This window comes from Aotus nancymaae, unplaced genomic scaffold (assembly GCF_030222135.1).
Source record: "Aotus nancymaae isolate 86718 unplaced genomic scaffold, 86718_ANA_hifiasm-v0.15.2.pri h1tg000138l, whole genome shotgun sequence".
Taxonomy (NCBI): domain Eukaryota; kingdom Metazoa; phylum Chordata; class Mammalia; order Primates; family Aotidae; genus Aotus; species Aotus nancymaae.
The window spans coordinates 1739087-1754956 of record NW_026988553.1 but is presented as its reverse complement, the minus strand read 5'-3'; the positions used below and the strand labels follow the sequence as shown (position 1 = coordinate 1754956).

The window sequence follows — 15870 nt, the reverse complement described above, 5'->3', positions numbered from 1 at the left end:
AACCTGGCCAAAAAGGGGGAATTTTTTAAACAAAATTATGGCATGCCATTGTTTTGAACTGAGCTCATGCATTAGGCCCTAACAGACCAAACTAAACAAAATGGAGCCACTCATGCTAAATGCAACATAATCAAACTAAGACTTAAAAAAAAAAGAAAAACAGTTCCTAAAACAGACCAGGTTTTGATTTTCTCCTGTAAACAGAACATTCTAGCATAAAGAGGTACCCTCTACTCAGTCCTTGTTCTCTCCTTCAACAACCCAGTGGGTTTCAAGACCATATAAGTACATTTACAATGGTAATAGTGATACCAATAACTAAAGTTTTGGTCAATCTCTCAAAATTGAGAAAATGACCAAAAGGGAGGAATTGTTAAAGCAAACTAAATACAGCCTGAGAACGACTCCATACTTCTATATTTGAGTCTTTGTAGATAAACTGCAACCTAGTGGCAGACAAAATTGAAAACCTAACTTAGGAGTGTGTATCTGTAACAATAGCTGAGTCTTGGTCAATCCCAGTGGCCATACTTCAACCATTCATACACTGCTGAGTGTTCAAACTGTGTTCAAATAAGGCATATGCCAAGCTGTAACCAATCCAGCTGTTCTGTACCTCACTTCCAATTTGAGTATGTCATTCCCCTTTGTTCAGTACGTATTTCCACCATGTGGCTACACTGGAGTCTATGAAGCTGCTGTGGTTCTTGGGGCTGCCCTGTTCACAAATAGTTCATTGCCCAATGAAACTCCTTAAATTTAATTTGGCTGAAGTTTTTCTTTTATCACCATGCATCTGCCTCCTGCACCTCACCTCTTACATGTCTCATAGGTATCACACTTAACATGCTCCCAAACATTTCTTCCACCTCCCTGGTTGAGAGTCTGAGCCAATGAGGTGATAACATTTTTTTCTGAGATGAGGAACACAGTGGTGAGATGCATAATTACCACATTAGTTAATCTGTTTTATTTGGCTGTTTTTGGTGAGAAGGTGTGTTGGTAAAGATTGGGACATGCTGAGTTTTGGAAGGTGGCAGAAGTCCATAAGGCTACCTCGTGGAACTACACATAGGTGACCCTGCTGCTCCTACCAGCTATGTTTCCCCTTGTTTCTTTTTTTTTTTTTTTTTTTTTTTTTTTTTTTTTGAGACGGAGTTTCGCTTTTGTTACCCAGGCTGGAGTGCAATGGCGCTATCTCGGCTCACTGCAACCTCCGCCTCCTGGGTTCAGGCAATTCTCCTGCCTCAGCCTCCTGAGTAGCTGGGATTACAGGCACGCGCCACCATGCCCAGCTAATTTTTTGTATTTTTTTTTAGTAGAGACGGGGTTTCACCATGTTGACCAGGATGGTCTCGATCTCTTGACCTCGTGATCCACCCGCCTCGGCCTCCCAAAGTGCTGGGATTACAGGCGTGAGCCACCGCGCCCGGCCTGTTTCTTAAGACTCTTGAGCCAGAAACCCAGAATGGGTTATTGCCTGGAGGATGACCAAGTGTTCACAGTTGTCTGCTTTTTACCCTCTCCTTTGCCTTCACAGAATGTTAGGCAGGCTTCTCTCCTCCCCACAGGTCCTGAACTTTGCTTGCTCCTGGTTAATTAAGTGCTAAAATGCAGAATATGCCCCACTTAGCAGCTTACCCTGAGAATTAGCTGACCACAGGAAAACACATTTCTAGTCAAATCATGCCAAATAGGTTCCCCTTTGCTTGCCCACTGTCCTTTGAAAGCAGCTCCTAGCTCTACTTACTACTCCCTACCAAAGAAAAAGAAAAGCCTTTTTTTTTTGGCTTTTTTTCTGTATTATTTTGTGATGTTTGCAAGTCCTGAGGTTGCAGCATCATTTCTATTGCAATGGTCTTTTAAAATAAAGTCTTGACCGGGTGCAGTGGCTCACACCTATATTCCCAGCACTTTGGGAGGCCGAGGCAGGTGAATCATTTGAAGTCAGGAGTTCGAGACCCGCCTGGCCAAGATAGTCAAACCCCATCTCTACTAAAAATACAAAAATTAGCCAGGCGTGATGGTGCACGCCTGTAATTCCAGCTACTCAGGAGGCTGAAGCAGGAGAATTGCTTGAGTCTGGGAGGTGGAGGTTGCAGTGAGCCGGGATAGCACCTGCACTCCAGCCTGGGTGACAGAGCAAGACTCTGTCTCAAAAATAAAATAAAATAATAAATAAATAAAGTCTCTCCTTATCTGAATCCATATTTTCTTTTGTTGTTCTTGTGACAGGGTCTGACTCTGTCACCCAGGCTGGAGTGCAGTGGCACAATAATAGTTCACTGCAGCCTCAAACTCCTGGGCTCAAGCAGTCCTCCACTTCAGCCTCCCAGGTAGCTGGGACTATGGGCACACACCCCCACGCCTGGGTAATTTTTAAAATTTTTGTAGATATAGGGGTCTCGCTATGTTACCCAGGCTGGTCTCAAACTCTTGGGCTCAAGCAGTCTTCCTGCCTCAGTTTCTCAAGTGCTGGGATTACAGTTGTGAGCCATCATACCCTGCCCAGAGTTGGTATTTGTTTTTATTGGACACTTTTTATGGTTCCGTGATTTGGTTACTTTGATTCTGTTAAATGAGCTCTTCCCAGTTCTTTTCTATGTGAGCAAGAATCTTCCCAGACAGAAGTCTTCCTAGCTCTTTTTGAGTGGGAATTTAACCCCTGACTGTTGAGCAGAACGCTTTCTGGTCCTTTTCCATTTGACCCAGAATCTTCCTGGATAGAAGTTTTCTAGGTTCCTTTTGCATGGAGATTTACTCCCTGACTCTTGAGTGGGACATTTCTGGCTCCTTTTTGAGGCCTCATTGATTCTCTTGATGCCTGGTGTAGAGATTGCACAGGGAAAGCTTCAGCTCCTCAATGAAGACTGAAGAGAAACTTTGAGTCCCAGATGAGGGCTGTGTGCAGAACTTTCTAATGAGACTGTCCAGCCTGGCTCCTTTCTCTATTTGATCTTCCTCTTCCCATGGTAACCCTCAATCTACTGGGTTCCCTTCCTCCTCCTCCTCCTCCCTTGCTGACTACATGCTCTGCCCCTAGGGCACTCATTCTGTCCAGTATTTCCAAAACTGGTAAAAAAAGGTAATCACAAAGGGTAATTTGGAACGTAATGACCTTACTGGGGAACTTGGGGCCTCCGCAAACCTGCTCATCTAAGATTCTCCCTTCCCATCTTCCCACCGCATCCCTCCTCCCTCCTTTTCACCACCTTGGATCTTCCTTTCAGCTCCCTGAATCTTTTCATCTGTCCCTTTCAACGCCTCTACCTCCTACATACCCCTATCTACTCTTCACCAGGCTTTCCCCTTCCCACTCAGGCCGCTCAACTGCCTATAGCCAGTAGAGCTTCAGGCCCCTGCCCCCATTAAGGGCTCCCCATTAGATCTCTATTTGTGTCTGTCTGTATGTTTAGTGTACCTGTATGTTGTATATGTGTAGTATTTCAGTACCTCCAGATGGTATTACCAAATTAATTTATGAAATCTCCTCTATTCTATTTGACTTAGAGATAAATAAGTATCTATATAAATTAAATAATTATAAAACACTCGTAAATTAAGGAAACAAATTCCAATACTTCCAATGTAAACAACAAAAAAGTATTCTAATAAAAACTAACCCAAATGCTTTTAAAATTCAGGTTCACTGAATTTACGTAAAATTTGGCAAACAAGACTAGTTTAATATTGTTAGTTTAATAGACAGCTATGTGTCTTGAGTTGTCAGCATTACATATAATACAACAGAATACAAGCATTTATTTTTACTCTACTTGGGTATAGTCCTCCTAAACTTAAACAGGTTTACATGTTGAATAAGTTAGTGTTATATCTACTACATGTTCAAGATTATAAAAATTTAAATTTACTTTTGACCAAACTGAGTCATTATTCTGGCAAACTTTATTTCAATAGTAATTATGTTTTATAATGTGTCAGCTTAAAGACAGTTTCTAAAATCTTTTTGGTAACTTGAAACCTTATACTTATGCTGAATTAAATTAACTAAATTCATTAAATACCTAGATCATTTATAAAGAAGATAAAATACATAATCACTAGACCTAATTTTAAGTTTGTATACTTTTTGCTTCTTTTTTTATGGTACAGTGTGACTGTATTTGGATCTGTTAAATGTGTTCATTTGTCCACATTGCAAAATTGTACTATAAAAAGTATATAACTATAAAAAGTTATAGGATGTATATTCATAAGCTTTACTAGTCTGCTACAAAATGCTGGTATATGATATTTCAAAATTACCTATCTCCTGTTTTCTCTATAAAACAAGTTAGTAATGGTTAAAACTATAATAAGTAAATAAGTATCTACATATATATAAATGAGACTACTAAAAGTAATAATGGCAAAGCAAAACAACTTTGTATGCAAGGTATGTAAATATGCTTTCCTTAAAGGAAAAAGAGAATAGCTTTGTCCTAAATTAAAATGACAAATAATTTTAAAAGGTGTAAGTCAAAATGTAAACATATGTCTTTGAAATTAGAAAATGTTCACAGAAAAGGAATTTTATTTGTCATGGTTAAAACTGCCTAATATTTATTCAGTGTATTTATAAAATTTTCGAAAAAGAACTAGTATCAAATATTATACTTGTATAAAAATTAAAATGTTGATTTCTCTGTTAAAATAACAAAATTTTCTTAGGCTGGGCACAGTGGCTTATGCTTGTAATCCCAGCACTTTGGGAAGCTGAGGTGAGCAGATGACCTGAGGTCAGGAGTTCGAGAGGTCAGCCTGGACAAAATGCTGAAACCCTGTCTCTATCAAAAATACAAAAATTAGCTGGGAGTGGTGGCATGGACCTCCCTGTAGCCTCTCAGGTACTCAGGAGGCTGAGGCAGGAGAATTTCTGGAACCCAGGACGGGGAAGTTGCAGTGAGCCCAGATCATGCCACTGCACTCCAGCCTGGGCAACAGAGCAAGACTCTGTCCATCAAAAAAAAAAAAAAAAATCTTGATCATTGGTCTGTCCCTAATAAAAAGTTATAAATGGTCTGTTTTTCTTCTGAGTAATCTGCCTAAATGTCAAAGATTTTATGTCTTATCAAAATACTGTAATGCCCTATCTGTATGTTGACTTTATTATGTCCTTAATTATTTGTTAAGTCTTTTCAATTTTAAACGAAATAAAGATTCTTTAAAATTTTTATAACTCTAATTCACTAACCAAGTATTATTTTTCACTAACCCATAATCCTAGTCAATCAAATGTTCAAGAACTCCTGACAACTCTTAACATCTGCCTTCCCACAGTTAAATCTTAAGTATATTTTACACCTAAAACTGACTTTGGGATTTTCCAGGGATTTTCTGGAAAATCTCGAAGTTCCTTCACCTTGTAACAAGAAAGGTGCAAAAATGAATTAGTCTTATTTAATATTGTATAACTCGCATTGGAAGCATTGTCAAATGAAAAAAAATGCAGAAGCTTCGGACTGGGTGTGGTGGCTCACGCCAGTAATCCTAGCACTTTGGGAGGCCGAGGTGGGCAGATCACCTGAGGTCAGGAGTTCGAGACCAGCCTGACCAACATGGAGAAACCCTGTCTCTACTAAAAGTACAAAACTAGCCAGGCATGGTGGTACATGCCTGTAGTCCCAGCTGCTCAGGAGGCTAAAGCAGGAGAATCACTTGAACCTGGGAGGCAGAGGTTGCAGTGAGCTGAGATCACGCCTTTGCACTCCAGCCTGGGCAACAAGAGCGAAACTCCATCAAAAAAAAAAAAAAAAAGAAAAAACCAGAGTCTTTCCTAAAGTAGTCTATAATGGGCAAAATGTTCTTAATACAAATATTCTAGAGATTCCATAGAATTCCTAGTGGGTTTTCCGTGTCCTCAGTGCACATGAGATACTGCTCTTTATCACAGCCCCAGTTCTGCTTTACCTTATATTAGACAAGAACAATACAAGGTTATCAGTCATTATGTCAATTACTTTTTAAAACGTTAACTTCATTGCAATTTTGCTTCTTTGATTTGCATCCAGCATATTCTAGGCTAGTGGTTTTCCACTGGAAATTCACATTGCTCACCAATGGAATATTGTTAATATACAGATGTTTAGGACCTTTCTTTAACTGCCAATTTCATTTTATTCTGCACCCAAATCTCATGGTTATAAATATGTTCTTACTAGGATATTTATGTTTTTCTCACTGGTTTGAAGCTTTCCCTTATATAAAAGGAACACTGCCACTAATGTCACTAAGCTTTTGTTAGAACAAGTATTTCCCCACATGGGGAATTCTACTGCTTCTTTCAAATGACTAAGGAATCCATTTCCCCAGTAAAATCATTCAAGAAATATAATGAGTTCTTCCTTTATCCCCCAAATTACATTGTCCTTATCATCCCCAGTCATCTGAAATGATGGAACCAATGGAGTAGTAAAGTGAAAAACTCAATCTCCTATGGCCTAAGGTTTTATCCTTAGCACTGACTGCCCTCTGGTCTTCTTGTGCTGGGTGATACCTACATCCCCCCATATGAAATAATAACTAGCCTACCCACGAGAACTCCCTAGTGTCTAGACTCTCCAAGATTTGAACCTGGTCAATTCAGACATTTAAAAATAATGACAAGGATTTTTTTTCTATTTTTCCATCTACTCTTCCTTGAAGTTCTGCTACTATCATTGCCTACATCCCTGAAGGCTCTCACTCTGCCTGTCTCTGCCCTTCTCGGAACCCCAGGCTAGTTATCCACTAGGAAAGCACATCTAGTGGCTTCCTTCCTGGTGTGTGCTCAGACTAGGGCTGAGGGAACGATTGCTACTTAGAATTATTAGCAGTAAGCAGCCCTTAAGCCCCTGGTCCATAGACTCCAAATGCTGCCCATCAGGTGGCATAACATAGTTGACCCCTCCTGATGAACCTAGCCTACTGGGATGCAATGCCAGCAACCAGACCCGAAGACTGCAAAGAGAGAACTCAGCAGGCCTGGACAGGGGATTTGTCCACAGTCGCACTCCAGCATGCTAAGGATTTAGACCACTAAGAGGAAGAGGAGAAGGGTACTTGCAGAGTGCTGCTGTCCACCTCGGAAACACAGCACAGTGTGCCAGGGCAATGCAGCCAGGCCAGTCTAGGCAGGGCCTCCACCTGAAGGCCAGAGGCTTGCCTCAGGTGCCCTTGTTAGCTTGGGATCTCCATGGACCAGGCATTTGCTGAGTCTGCTGCAGGCGGCATAGTGGCAGGTTAGAGATACTTTGGCCACCCCCTAAGCCAGGAGGGGTCACATACTCCACTCAGTCACTAGACCAGAAATGTGGTTTTTTAAATTGTCACTTCCCTCTCCCTCACTGCCCTCCCAAGTCTTATCTGTCATCCAATTTGGGATCCATTCTACTTATTTTAGTTTTCTCTATCTCCATCTCCACAGCTAGGACCCTAGTGCAGCCCCATAATTTCTTACGTGGAGGATTCTGTAGTCGCTTCCTCTTGTCCCTGCTTCCAGTCTGCCCACTTCAGTCCACTCTTCTCACTGCCACTGGAGAGCCCACTGCAAAGCAAAACTCTCACTGGATCATTCCCTGCTTCAAACCTTCCTGGCTCCTCTTTGCCCTTGAAAGAAAATCTAAAGTCCTTGTTATGGCATGAAGTTCCAGTCCTGCCCATCTGTGTCAGGGCTCCCGAAGCCCATCACTGGGTTTGGTGATTCACAAGGAGAACTCACAGGACACAGCACATCGCCATACTCAAGGCCATGGTTTATTATAGTGAAAGGATACGAAGCCAAACCAGCAAAGGGAAAAAACTATTAAGGCAAATTTCTGGGGAAAGCCAGGAACAAGCTTCCAGAGTCCTCTCCCAGTGGGTCACACAGGATTCACTCAGTTCCCCTCAGCAGTGAGTTGTGACAACATGTGTGAAATGCTGTCGACCAGGGCAATTCATTAGACTCAGAATCCAAAGATTTTATTGGGGACCGGTCACATAGGCACCCTCTGCCCAGCCTTTACCTAACATGCACACGTTGCTTTCACCTATAGGAAACCTTCTCCATTATCTTGTAGCTGTAATTATCTATGCACCCCTCCCACATCCATCACATCATGGCCAATTTCAGAGAGTTGTGTACCCCACCAACTGCACCTCCTTATCTTCCACTCCCTCCTCAATCCATTATAATCCAACTACAGCCTTTCTCACTGCCCCAACCTACTCCCATCAAGGCAGTCATGCATTCCACATCGCCAAATCTGATGTGCTTATTTTAGGATCTGCAGTGCACTGGAAAGTTAGCTCAGTGTGGCTTGGTTTCCATGACTGTAGTCTTTCCTGATTCTTCCATTTATCCAAACTTTTCCTTCTCAATACCTCTCTGCAGCTCCTCTTCCTCCTTAAGACCTTTCAGTATTATTTTCCAAAATTATGGTCCATCTGCCTTTGCTTTTCTCATATTTTTACTTCTTTTCATTTCATATATTCAGCTAGGGTTTTAGGGGATCAATAATTAATACCCCCTCTTTTTTTCTTTTTGAGACAAAAAAGAGAGAAAATGGAGATAAATGTCAGCGGATGAGGCAGATGGCTTTAGATGTACATCCCAAAAGGAAGCCTCCCTCGGCATCCCTGAACCACGTGGACTTACCCACCCAGCCAAGGGCCTGGCTGGACAAGTGGCCCTGGAAGTTTGCAGAGAAAAGCAGAGAATACATGGTCTATACACACCGGCTTCCAAAGGCATTCTCCAGGCAACCTCATCCATTCCCTTCAGTTACTTCTTATGAGCTGGCAACTCCCAGCTCTCTAGCCCCAGGTCAGATCTTTGCTCAACTCCAGATTTGTCTACTCCGTAGCCTACTGGACATCATTGGCTGGAGCCCCTGCAGGCACTTCTCATTCAGCATGGCCCAATGACCTTATCATCTCTGCATCTCTCAGCATCCCTGCGCACAACCTCTTCACCCTCAGCTAGTTCCTATCACCATCTATCCAATTGCCTAGCCCTGAAATCTGGGGAGCAGCCTTGGCTACCACTTTTCCCTCACTGTTATCTTTATTTCTTTAATTTTTGTTTTGGAGACAGGATCTCATTTTGTTACCCATGCTGGAGTGCAGTGGCAGGAACATGGCTCCATGTAGCCTCGACATCCTGGGCTCAAGCAATCCTCCCACCTCAGTCTCCCAAGTAGCTGATACTACAGGCACGTGCCAAATTTTTTGTATAAACAGGTCTTGCTATGTTGCCCGGGCTGGTCTCAAACTCCTGGGCGCTCAAGTGATACTGCCACCTTGGCCTCCCAAAGTGCTGGGATTATAGGCATGAGCCACCACACCAAGCCCACTTTTACCTTTAAGAAGTTAAAACTACCTGTACCCTTATCACCTCACCCCTGGCGTAAACAAACAGTCTCCTGTATGGTCTCCTGCCTTGTCTTGTCGTACACTCCCCTGGCCTAATCCTCCACAGGACAACGGAGGGATCTTCTTTGGACTCAAGTCTGGCTGTGGCACTCTCCTACATGAAAACCATCCGCAGCTCCCAGGCCCCTCAGGATGTGGGTCATGCTCCTTGTCCTAGGAGCAGGGGCCTGAGCAGCCCCCACTCAGTGCTTCCTGCCAAGCCAGGCTGGATTAACCATCCTTTGCTATGGCTACCCTGACTGAATGTTCCCTGTGCACTTTTGTGAGCCTCTACTTGGAATGCCTTCCCAAGCACATCCATCTTGCAAAGTCACCCTCAGCCTTCCAACTCCAACATGAGTCTCCCTGTAAAGAAAGCCTTTCCTGACACTCCCCCTGAAAAATCAAAGTTGTTCACTCCGTGTTTCTGGACTGGGCCCCTCCAGGCCCTGGGGCCAAGGAATCAAAGATGGGTTAGATATTCTTAGAAGGCAAAACTTGTTATCTAACAGTTGAGTCAGGCCCTAAAAATAACCTCCTGTCTAACTATTAATAATTATGGAACCTCTGTGGTACAAGAAGCCCCAGAACAAAGAAGGTGGATGACTGTGTTTATTTCATCCCAGCAAAAGGAGCCCCAGGCCCCACCTGCTCCCCACAGCAGATGTGCTGCTGGACTCCACCAACTCCTCTCTCTTGGGGCAATGTGAGTCTTGGCTCTCTCCTTCTACATTTCTATCTTGTGTAAGAAACTGTTCGCTTTCCACCCCCAGAATCACTGGCCTGGTGACATTTCCAGAGTTGTATGGACGTGTAGTCTTGGCACTGGTAGGCGAGATGCCTTCAAGAGAGCCTGAGTTGAAACTCTCACACCAATGCCACATGGTCAGCTCCAGGCACAGGCACGCTTGTCCTCCTGCTCATGCACCTGCACACAACTGCACACACCTACACATGGCCACCGCATCCTGTGTCAGTATCTCACTCTCTCACGCCTCCTCACATGTGCTCCCTTTCTCTCCTTCTGGCCTCTCTCTCTCTGCTTCACTCTGTAATTCTTTTGCACTTTTACCCTCTCTTTTTTGCTCTTTCACACTCTGTCCTTCTCTGACAATGTCATTTTACCCACGCAAATAGCCCTCACCCTTCCCAGGATGCCCCCTGTAGGGCATCTGGACTCTGGGAGACAGCCTTCCTTCCTGTCCCATGCATTAGGAATTAGCCTGGACTTCTCACACCTGGGGACAGACACATCCACCTATCACAGTCCCCTCCCAGCTCCTTGAGCCACAGGAAGCCCAAGGACAGTGCTCTACTCCCACTGGGTGATTCCCATGGGAATCACCACCATGACCCACTCACAGAACAGGAACCCAGGCACCTGGGTGCACAATGTGTCGGGTACTGGTACGAGGTGTGGGGAAGTGGTTCCTCCACGGGTCGCAGACCTCAATAGAAACACCAGCCCTAGAGGCGGAGCCCAGTGCAGCTCAGCCCTTACCTGCTGGCGCAGCGCTCTTGTCCAATGAGTTGCTCACATCCACTGGGGCTGCTCTGCCGCTCTGGGGTGCTGGGATCTGTAGGTTGCTGAGTGGGTACAGCTGGGTCTCCTTGGTCACCTCCTGGGGCTCCAGGGCTCTCCTGCCAGGCCTCTCTGGCCTTGGTGGCCACATTCTTCTCCTCATAATCAGCCAAGGCACTGAGGAAGAATAAGCACCCTTATGAGGCAAGTGCTCTGAGACTAACCCTGGCTCAGCCACAGCATGCAGGCTGGCTGTAACCTCCTGTGGACTTGGAGGGACTTATCTCCCTGAAAGTGGGGCAGAAAGGAGCCAGGCACAGCCCCCATTCCAGGGAGCAGTCTCCTCCTTGGTAGGAGCCCAGCACCACTGCTCCCTTTTCACTGAAAAGACCTCCATATGTAATAGATGAAGCTGAAGCCTCCGATGCTTTTTTTTTGACAGAGTCTTGCTCTTGTCACCCAGGCTGGAGTGCAGTGGCATGATCTCGGCTCACTGCAACCTCCGCCTCCCAGGTTCAAGCGATTCTCCTGCCTCAGTCTCCTGAGTAGCTGAGATTACAGGTGCCCACCACGCCCAGCTAATGTTTGTATTTTTAGTAGAGACAGGGTTTCACCATGTTGGCCAGGATGGTCTTGATATCTTGATCTTGTGATCTGCCCGCCTCAGCCTCCCAAAGTGCTGGGATTACAGGCGAGAGCCACTGCACGTGGCCACCTCTGATGCCTTTGTGATTGTTGTTGTTTGGAGGCAGGGTCTCACTCTGTGGCCCAGGCTGGACTGCAGTGGCACCATCTCGGCTCACTGTAACCTCTGCCTCCCAGGCTCAAGTCATCCTCCTGTATCAGCCTCCCGAGTAGCTGAGACTACAGGTCCACACTACCATGTCCAGCTAATTATTTATTTATTTGTTATTTTTATTTTTGTAGAGATGGGGTTTCACCAAGTTGCCCAGGCTGGTCTCAAGTAATCCTCCCACCCTGGCCTCCCAAAGTGCAGGGATTGCAGGCATGTACCACTGCATCCGGCCCTCCAATTTTTGGCTTTTGCCACCCCTGAATCCAACAAAAAGGGCAGGGCTTCCCCAGATGTCTCAGGCATCAAGCTCTGCAGGGGTCTTCCCTGGTCTCACCCCATGCTTGCACTGCACCCTCAAGGCTGGGTGCCATGGGAAACAGGCTGCTAGTTGATTTTCCACTTGCATACCCCTCCCACCACCAGCTCCGACCCGAGGTGCAAGGTACTGCTTCCAGAATCTACTAGGCCAGGGGCAAACACCAAGTTGGGTTACTAAGAGTGTGAGCCCAGCATTTCAGAATGAAAATGTAGTTCACCATCACCTCAATCCTAGATCACTCTGAATGTAACTTTCCCAGTATCATCAGCTTGCCTTCAATAGCTAGTGGGGGCTTCCCGGGACAAGAACACACTACCAACTACCCTGGGACTCTTTATATATAGGAGTTAACTTTGTCTAGGCAGACTCGCAGACTTCGAGGTGGAATAACAAGGCAAACGGTGGCCACACTTTTTGGAAAGTACGCCCTGAAAGCAATGTGATTCTTCAGCCTCAGGTGGAGGTGGGGAACTAAAATTCTCCAGCAGGGACAACAAGCTAACTGCCACCTCCAGCTGCACCAGGCAGAACTGCAGGCAAGTGAGTGTGCCGCCACACAGTAACTGGGGAGCCCTCCCATGGGGCCTGTGCTTCTTTGTGCAGTGTCCACCCTTAGGGTGTGCTGCAGCCCATGTAGATGCCGACGGTGGTTTGCACAGGTAACACCAGTCCCAGGGTTGCCAGCAGGCTGCCCTGACACACCCACTTTACCTCTATCAGTGACATGCTTGCTTGAGCCAAAGACAAACATACAAGGCCTGAAGAGCTTGTCTCCCTACAGTGATAGCCCTGAGCTAGCTTTACTGTGGATTTTATCCGAGTGTCACCCTGTCCCATGTCCGCTGTAGAAATACTCTAGTAGAGGTTGCCCTAGCCAAGTTTGTCAATAGAGCTGGGATTATCCACAAAGGGAAATTTGAGGCTCCACTGTGACACAAGGACAAATGGATGAACAAGGCTTCTTCGTTCCTAGACCTGTGGCAGGGCCACTATGACTTTAGGAGATATGACCTATGTGGGTCATAAAAGGGAAATCTTAGGCAAACATTCACAGGAAGCTCTGGTGGACAATGTAACATCCAGGGGAATGACTTCCCAGCTATCCTGTCTGAGCCCCTCATGAACTGCCTGGAAGTCAAGTGGTTAAAGATAGGCAAGGTAACACAGGGGATGGTGACCAATGGGGCTTGGATTTGGGATTAATTTCTCTGAGGCCTTTCCTTCTGAATGTAACTGGACCAAAGATCCAGTAGCCTAGTACAGCCACTGTCAGTTCCTAACTCTACACACTTCCATTCTTGACAAAAAAAAAAACAACAAAACTTGTAGTCCTGGCATAGTGGTTCATGCCTGTAATTTCAGTACTTTGGGAGGCAGAGGGGGTGGATCAGTTGAGGTCAGGAGTTTGAGACCAACCTGGGCAACACGGCAAAAACTCATCTCTACAAAAAATACAAAAATTAGCCAGGTCCAGTGGGGTGTGCCTGTAGTCCCAGCTACTTAGGAGTTTAAGGCAGGAGAATCACTTGAGCCTGGGAGGCAGAGGCTGCAGTAAGCCAAGATCACCCCATTGCACTCCAGCCTGGGGCGACAGAAGTGAAATACTGTTTCAAACACACACACACACACACACACACAAAATATATATGATACATATTTTCATATATACCTTATATATTATATATATTTAATATATATATATATAAATATTTGTAGAGATGAGGTCTCACTATGTTGCTCACGCTGTTCTCAATCCCCGGAACTCAAGTGGTCTTCCCGCCTCGGCCTCTCAAAGTATAGGATTACAGGCAGGCCTGAGCCACTGCACTCAGCTGATACTTCCACTCTTGTACTACCTCCACTAGACTCCTCCACTGGCCAACAACGTTGCCAGTGGTGAGGAAATGTGGTGCCTAAACTTCACCTGATCCTCATGCAGAAAAAACATAAACTTGAGAAGCCCATGCTGGCAACATAATGAGGAAAACAGCATGTTCTAGATGTAAAATTTGATGACAAAAGTTTAATAGGAAGGAGATGAGATATTGTGTCTTGTCAAATGAAATCAAGCCAATAAAGCTGACTTTGTCAGCTTTCCAGGTGTCCCTGAACACCTCTGAGAGAGGAGGTATTCCTCTGGTGCTGCTTCACTTAGCTCACAGGTTTAAATGTCCTACATGCTTTACATATACAAACTCATTTAGCCGTTTCAACAACCCTATATGGTAGGAAGTATGATTACCACTATTCTACATGTGAGGAACCTGAGGCACAGAGGAGATGAGTAACATGCCCAAGGCCGTAGAGCTTGTAAGTGACAGGGCTTGGATTGGAACCCAAAGAACCAGAGTCCAGGCTCTCAACTACATACCATACTCTCTCTCCCTATAGTGTGATGGAGTAGCCCAACGTAGAATAGAGCAGAGTCCCTACAGTTTGGGACAGTTGAAATTGTGTTGTAACCTGTGGGGGTTCAGTTAGGATGGTGGGAGAAATTGTAAAGTTATAGAAAATAGTCACAAACCTTCTTGGAAGGCCCGGTGGGGGGCGGGGGGTTTGCATAGTTTCAGTAAAAGATCTGGCTGAAGGCAGCCTATTCTCTTTAACTTAAGTTGACAGCAGAAAAGCAAATAACAAAGGAATGTAAAGGAGTCTATCTAAATAGCTTCTTTACTCATGTGGTCCCAAGACTAACCTTTAACCATCCGCAGGTGCATGATTGCTCTCTACTCGGGGGGTCAGCAATGTTAATTACCCTCTAGTAGTGTTTACTCACAACCTCTGTCATTTAATCTGTACTAAATAAATGTGAACTTTGCCAATCAAGGCGACGCTGCAGACTGAGGAGCAGAGCCCCTTAGTAGGACTGACAGGTAAGATATCTGTGTCGGTGTATGTTATTCATCCGTCGTGCAAGCCTGGGTCTGCAGGTGAAACCCCAGCAGTAACCTAGGGAAAGTAAGTCTCCACTGCCCTGCAGGATGTCAGGATAATGCCACCCCCATGGCGCTCCATCATCAAACTTCCAGGGAAGGAAACCCCTCCTCACTGAGCCCCACAGCCCAGCCCAGTCAGCCCTAGGGCCCAGCGTGGTTGGAGGGTCCAGCTGCCCTCCCTGTCCGCACGTCCACACCCGCTTCCCCTGGACAGCCCTGACGACCCGTGTCCGGTGTCCCAGAGGCCATGGCCGCCAGGGCTCCCTAAGAAACAACCTCAGGCCGCAGGAGCCCCATTCAGCCCCTCGCGGAACCGCGCTTCCTCCCGCCGGCAACGGTCCACGCGCGGTCACCCCAAGGCCACTCTGGCCGCGGTTGCAGACCTTGCGCGTAAGACCGGGCAGCCAGCGCCTCGTACCCATTGGTGATCCTTGGGCGCCCTCTGGCGGCCGGCGCGGGCACGGCCTCATGAGAATCCCCACCGATGCCGAGCTCGACCCCGGCGGCCATTTCGCTTTGTGGACGGTCGCATTTTCCCGGCGGGCACTGCGACTGAGTTCGCGGCTGCAAGAAATGGCGGCGTGCGCAGGCGCACTCACTACGGGCGCGCGCTCGCCGAGGTGCACTGGCACGCACGCGTCGCGTACGCTGGTGGCGAGTGCGCATTCGTGCAGGCGCACACGTCCTACGCCCGCTACCCAGAACCTGGGGAAGGCAAGGGGTGCCGCTGTGTTCCGTCCCTTTTTCTCTTCCATCCCTTATGTTTTCTCAAAGAGATCGTGAAACCTCTAGAGCAGGGGTTGTCAACCTCAGCACTATTACCAGTTTGAGCCAGATTAATTCTGTGGTGTGTGTTGGGGGATATGGGACGGGTGCTATCCTGTTCACTGTATATTTAGCAGCATCCAACATATCTACACATAAG

At 46.0% G+C, this 15870-nt stretch overlaps 1 protein-coding gene across 9 annotated transcripts in view; it reads right to left on the bottom strand.

Annotated features, from left to right (window-relative positions):
- Positions 1-15870, bottom strand: part of ZNF185 (zinc finger protein 185 with LIM domain) — a 75724-nt gene that overhangs the window by 23125 nt on the left and 36729 nt on the right. For 6 of the 9 annotated variants that reach the window (XM_064371536.1, XM_064371535.1, XM_064371538.1 and 3 more), the window contains 2 exons: positions 10874-11071; positions 7439-7525 (listed from right to left, as the gene is read on the bottom strand). In XM_064371536.1, the coding sequence (XP_064227606.1) occupies positions 7439-7525; positions 10874-11071 (285 nt within the window). Of the gene's footprint in view, positions 1-7438; positions 7526-10873; positions 11072-15363; positions 15456-15870 lie in introns of those variants that run through there. The other 3 variants (XM_064371539.1, XM_064371542.1, XM_064371534.1) reach the window with 2 other exon arrangements.